At 59.2% G+C, this 6,317-nt stretch overlaps 1 protein-coding gene across 1 annotated transcript in view; it reads left to right on the plus strand.

Moving 5' to 3' along the window:
- The window catches only part of KNDC1 (kinase non-catalytic C-lobe domain (KIND) containing 1), a 61,736-nt gene that overhangs the window by 33,472 nt on the left and 21,947 nt on the right, over nucleotides 1-6,317 (plus strand). The window contains exons 10-16 of the mRNA XM_011941974.1: nucleotides 2,225-2,383; nucleotides 3,538-3,615; nucleotides 4,166-4,259; nucleotides 4,860-5,022; nucleotides 5,101-5,574; nucleotides 5,623-5,837; nucleotides 6,011-6,155. Of these exons, the coding sequence (XP_011797364.1) occupies nucleotides 2,225-2,383; nucleotides 3,538-3,615; nucleotides 4,166-4,259; nucleotides 4,860-5,022; nucleotides 5,101-5,574; nucleotides 5,623-5,837; nucleotides 6,011-6,155 (1,328 nt within the window). The remainder of the gene's footprint in view (nucleotides 1-2,224; nucleotides 2,384-3,537; nucleotides 3,616-4,165; nucleotides 4,260-4,859; nucleotides 5,023-5,100; nucleotides 5,575-5,622; nucleotides 5,838-6,010; nucleotides 6,156-6,317) is intronic.

Here is a 6,317-nt window from a genome sequence, read left to right on the forward strand (position 1 = left end):
TATTTTTTAGTAGAGACGGGGTCTCACCGTGTTAGCCAGGATGGTCTTGATCTCCTGACCTTGTGATCCACCCGTCTCGGCCTCCCAAAGTGCTGGGATTACAGGCTGACACTGTCTCTTAAAAAAAATAAAGGAGGAAGAAGGAAGAAGGAAGAGAAAGGAGGAAGAAGAACAAGAAGGAAAAAGGAGAAGGAAGGAGGAGGAGAAGAAGAAAGGAAGAAGATTGACAGAGTAATGTTTAGAAACATGACCTAACCATGTACTGTCTACCAGAAACTCACTTCAAATAAAACAATGTAAGTAGGTTGCAAGTTAAAAGAGTTAGAAAAGATACATTATGAAAATGATAAAAAGAAAGCAGAAGTGACTGCATTAATATCAGGTAAAGTGTACTTCAGAGCAAAGAAAATTATCAGAGACAAAGAGGGACATTCTATAACAATAAAAGGTCAATCCACCAAGAAGACATAGCCATCTTAAACATATATGCGCCAAATAACAGAGCTGCAGAATATGTGAAGCAAAACTGATGGGATTAATGGAGAAACAGATGAATCCACAATTATGGTTAGAGATTTCAGTTTCCCTCTCTCAACACTTGACAGAACAGTCAGACTGTAAACCAGTAAAAATATGAAGGAACTGAACACCACCAGCAATCAACAGGGTTGGGTCAACATTTAAAGGACACTCCACCCAACAACAGCAGAATCCACATTCTTCTTAGTTGCCCACTGACTCTACACCAAGCTAGACCAAATCCTGGGCCATAACGCAAACCTCAACACATTTGAAAGAATTTAAGTCGTACAAATATATTATCTGACCACAGTAACAAAAATAAAAGGGAAATTTTCCAAACACTTGGAAACGAAACAACACATTCTAAATACTCTATGTGTCAAAGAGGAAATTTCAAGGAAATTTTAAAAACATATAGAACTGAGTGAAAATGAAAATGCAACGGATGATGTACCAAGATTTTTGTGCCAATGGCGATGTGCTGACTAAGATATTGGACTATAGTTTTGCAAGCTGCCACTGTTGAGGAAACTGGGAACAAAGTACATGAGCTCTCTCTATATTATTTCTTAAAACTATGTCAATCCACAGTTATCGCAAAATAAAAGGTTAATTTTTTAAAAGTGTAGCAGGTGCTCAAAATGGGTAATTTCCTACTTATCTGACTCTAGTTGGCTGTCACTGTGCTCAGGGGGCGGTCTGCGTCCACTGTGCCTGGATGGTGGGAACTCTATAAAGGGGAGCTTCCTCTTCCCAGCTGTACACTCAAGGGCACTGTGTTGGCAGCCGGAAGTCAGCCACGTGGGAGTACTTACACCAGGGAAAGCAGCCAACGCTACAAATGTCTTGTTCTGTTGACTCTCTGGACTTAAGTGATGGAGAGCACGTGGATAATGTGATTAAACTTAAAAGTGCGTCATGTCTGTAGCCGCTCCATTGTGGATAGCCCAAAAGATGGAGGACATGGTCTTCCAATATCCACCACGATCATCTGATTCAGCAAAGACGTCGCTCAGAGCAGTGCCCCGAATTCCAGCACGGGTCTGTCCTGTTTCACTTCCGTCTCATTTACTGAAATGAATGAAAACATCTACCACACTCATGTCAGAAGCGCCTGTGTATTGCGTGGACCGCAGGTGAACGTCAGTAAAAATCACCGAAAGCCTTCAGTGAGAATCGACAGGCTCTGTGGATCTCACAAAAAGTGCATGAAACGGTGCGCTGTGCATCCTTTCTGTCAGCAACGTGCCAAATGAACTCAGTTTGCACACAGGCGGTGTGTTCGCTCGGAGAGCCGGTTGTTAGCCATGTAGCAGCACAGCACCGGTTGGGGGGCTCCCGGGAGCGGGGTCCGTGAGGTGGGAACTGTGCCGGCCAGTTCTCCTCAGACCCTCAAGCTGCTGCCTTCGTGAGGAGAGCAGAAGGCGAGAAAGTCCAGTTGAGGCTTCCAACCCTCGGGTGTTTTAAAACACGGACAGAACCACGGGGGAGTTCGACCTGCAGGTTCCTGGACCATGACCTGGAGGCAGATGTGGGGGTCCAGGGTGGGGCCCGACAGATGCTGAGGAGGGTTCCTGAGGAGAGGCCCTCTGTGGGGGCAGTGCCTGGGTGCCCCTCAGGGTGCCTGACGTGGGCAGGTCTGCTGGGCACAGTGGCCCACAGCCCTGCGGTCAACACCACTGTTCTCTCCCCACCCGCCCAGGCCTCTGTGTACTGTGTGGCCGCTGTCCTGTGGACCGCAGCCAAGTTCAGTGTCCCCCGCAACCACAAGCTGGCCCTGCCACGCAGGCTCAAGACCCTCCTCCTGGACATGGCCAGGCGCAGTGCCCCGGAGCGGCCGTCCGCAGCCGAGGCCATCAAGGTAACCACGCCGCTGTCATGGTCCCAGCCCAGGATCTAAGGACTGTGGGCAGTGGCCACCCTCAGTGAGCTGGAGGTGGAGGAGCACAGGCCGCCAGTGTCCAGGTGATGAGGCCACCAGCTCTGCTTCTAGGTCCTTGTTTCTAGACGTCAGCCCGGCCATCGCAGAGGGAAGGGAGTGGGTTTCGCGTCATGGCCACATCCATGCGGGCGGACAGCATGGGGGTCTCTGCTGCTCCCCACCACGGCCGTTCCTCCTGCGGAGCCTGCTCTCTCCAACTTGTCCAAGAGGCCAAGGCAGGGGCAAGGGGTGGCCTGTGGCCACGTACAGACCCCGGCTCTTAGGCCCTGCTGGAGGGAAGCAGAGAGAGGCCTCCACCCCCATCCCCCACCTCCTCTGAGGATCCCACCAGCCCCGCCCCTCCCTGCCTGATCTCCCTGCTGGACTCAGGCTTTGGGGCTGGGTTCTAACACACTCCGGCTGGGACCTGAGCCCGCACGCAGCAGGTGGAGCTGAGCCATGTGTGGGTGATCAGGAGGACCTCCTGGGGAGGAGCCGTGTCTGGAGGAGCGGAGACGGCCATGGAGTTGGGGACCCGGGCCCAGCCGTCTCCGCCTCAACTGCTCTGTGGCCTTGGGCGGGTCGCTCAGACCCTCTGGGCCTCTCAGGCCTCCTCTGCCATGGGAGGATGAGATCTAGAAACGGCTGGACGTCCACTAAGCAGTGAAAGCAGATTTTATTCAGTAACTACCGAAAGCCAAGGAAGCTGAGCTCAGTTCCCACATGCACAAGGCCTGGGCTTACAAAGGGAGAACAGGAGTGGCCGGGGGCAGGGGGTGCGGGGCTCAGGTGAACGTGATCAAGGGCTGCCAGTGTTCAGGCGCTGAGGCCACCAGGTCTGTGGCGTCACATTGGGTTTGGGATTCTGCCCTCCCAGAGAGCCTGGGGGACAGTGGCCGACTGTGAGCCCTTTTCAGGAAATGCTCTAAGAAAGGCTTGTCCCAGGCCTGTTGTCAGGTGTCGATGAGAACAAACAGGAAACCCTCCTGGCAGCCCTGAGCTTTTTCAGATGGGGACCCAGTGCCAGGGGGACGGTCGCAGCCGTAGCTGAGGCTGAGGCCTGTCGGGACGTGTGAACCGTCTCCTCCCTCCAGGTGTGCGGCAGCTACCTCCTGCAGCGAGGCATGGACAGCCGGAAAATCCTCGCCCACCTCAGGGCTTCCACCTGCCAGGTGGGCGGGGCTAGAACAGCTGGGCCACCTCCTCCCCCGCTGCTCTTAGCTTCCTCCCACCTGCATGCGCTTGCCCCTGCCTGGCCGCTTCCGGCAGCCCCACACCCGGGTCTCTGTTGACCACCGAGCTGTGGGTGGGTGCGTCTGGGGGTGCGGGGGACACTTGGGTCCTATCTCCTGAAGGCCCCACAGTGGCCCCCAGGGAACCAGATCAGGATCGGGGCAGGGTCCCAAGGATGGGACCCGGGGGCACCCACCCCGAGCACAGAGAGCTTTGGGAATGTGGGCCCTGAGTCTCGCATGGTGCTGGCGTCTCCCATTCCCCGGAACCCACAGAAACCTGGTTGGATTGGGAGGCAAAGGAGCCCCAACGGCTCCCTCTCCAGGCAGAGCCGCTGCAGAGCTCAGGCTGTGCGGCCACCACACCCAGCTCCTCCCCATCAGGAAGCTCCACTGCACCAGTGGGTGGGTGGAGGGGCGCCCTGTGGGTGTTGCCAGTGCTGGCGGAGCTCCATGGTCACCTGGCCCAGGGCTGTCGCCTCCTCCCCAGGTGTACCAGGAGGAAGAGACCATCAGCCTCCAAAACGCCTTCTCAGTGGTTGAACTGAAGCCAAGTGTGGCACCAGCCCCAGAGCCCAGCCCAGGTGGGGCCCCGACCAGCCCCTGCTGCCCCACTAGCCCCTGTACCCCACCCCACAGCTGCCCCCACCTTTGCATGAACTGACACAGCCGGGCACCTCCCAGAAACCCGGGCAGCAAGTCTAGAGCTCGGCCAACGTGGCCAATGCAGCCCAGCCTGCCTGCCCCTGCCAGCCCCTGCCAGCCCCCATCTCTCCCAAAACTCCTGGTCCCTCAGGCCCCAGTTCCAGGTTCTCACTCCCACCTCCCAGCAGCTGGCCCTCCCAAGCCCACATCTGGAGACCCCCCCACAAGGTCCACACAGAGCCCACCCACCCCTGTACTGAGCCCTCCTCAGCAGGCCCCTCCAAGCCTTTTGGTGGGACCTGGTCTTTCTGGCCTGTCCCCGCCTCCTGGCCCCCGCCAAGCACCAGCCACACCCACCCTCCCGTTCAGGGCCAGGCTGGGCACAGAGGAAGCCGCTGGGGACATGAGGGAGGGGACGTGGCCGCCGCACACTGCGTGGCATGAGCCGGTGGGGTGGCACGTGCTGGGGTGGGATGAGCCGGTGGTGTGGCACGTGCCGGGGCCGCTCCGCCCGCACCCTCAGCCCCCTGGGTCCCCAGGCTTCCTGCTGGTGAACGGCGACACCAGGCTTGTGGCTGTGCCAGGGCCGGTGCCCGGCCAGCGCCCTTGCCGTGAAGAATCCACCCAGCTGCCTGCAGCGCTCACCTCCGAGGCCACGCACTTCAAGCCCATCGTCCTTGCGCAGGACGCAGTCATGGCCAGGTGAGCTTCGTCCCCACACCAGGGAGCTGCTGGGTCCTGCGCACGGGCAGCCCCCCCTGAGCTCCGCGCCTCCCGTAGGGACCAGCCTGCCTTGGCCCAGGAGGAGTCCCAGGAGAGGGGCAGCCAGAGGGAGGGAGACGGTGACGAGAAGCTCTCCCCAGAGGCCCTCGCCGGGTCCCCCAGCCTGAAGACGCCTGACGGGCCGGCGCCTGGTCCGGGGTCACAGGGAGCAGCCCCAGAGCCTCCTGGGGAGTCAGCGCAGCGTGACCCCGCCCAGGGCTGCCCCTGCCCTCTACCCCAGGCCCCAGCAAACCAGCCAGAGGAGGCCTCATCGGCAGCTCCCGGCTCTCCAGTCCCCACCCCGCCCATGAAGGCATCTGTGCTGCCTGAAAAGCCAGGGCCATCGGGGCAGGCCCCACCTGGAGTCACTTCCGGGGGTCTCAGGCCCGACACCCTGGGGCCCACCACAGCCCACCACGGCCCACGCCACCCGCCCAAGCCTCCTCGAAGCAAGACCACCGAGCGCCCGGGCCAGGACCCAGAGGGCCCCAGGTCCACCCCTGCCAGGGAACGTGATGACCAGAGCCCAGACAGTGTCAGGGCCACCCCTGCCGGGGAACGTGATGACCAGAGCCCAGACAGTGTCGCAGAGAGGCCACGGCCCGCAGACCGAAGGCTCTGTCTGCCCTGCGTGGACGCCTCGCCACTCCCAGGGAGGACGGCCTGCCCGTCGCTGCAGGAGGCCACGCGCCTCATCCAGGAGGAATTTGCCTTCGATGGCTACCTGGACAATGGGCTGGAGGCTCTGATCATGGGTACGTGGGGGCTGCAGATGCCCCAGAGGAGGCCTGGGCCAGGGAGAGCCTCACAGGGGACTCAGGGCCGTCCCACGCCCGCCCCCCGGCCCCACAGCCGAGATCAGCCACAAGGAATCCAGACAAGCAGTCTTGCCACCATCTCACTTGTCTCCATCATTTTGCAAAACCAGGGGAGTACATCTTCGCCCTGAAAGATCTCACCTTTGCCACTTTCTGTGGCGCCATTTCTGAGAAGTTCTGTGACCTGTACTGGGATGAGAAGTTGCTGCAGAACCTCTTTAGAGTGGTGAACGGGCAGGTGTCGCCCTCCCCAAGGTGGGTGCCCAGGTGGGCCCTGCATCCCCGCCCTTCCTGGACGCCCACTGTGCTCGGGCTCTGCTGCCCCGACCCGGCTCAGCCCTCCCCTCCCAACCCTCGGTTTCTGTCTGGCTGCCGTCTCCAGGGCGCCACCCTTGGTGGAGCTGGTGGGGGGGGTCC

The sequence above is a fragment of the Colobus angolensis genome, unplaced genomic scaffold, assembly GCF_000951035.1.
Source record: "Colobus angolensis palliatus isolate OR3802 unplaced genomic scaffold, Cang.pa_1.0 Scaffold204, whole genome shotgun sequence".
Lineage (NCBI taxonomy): Eukaryota > Metazoa > Chordata > Mammalia > Primates > Cercopithecidae > Colobus > Colobus angolensis.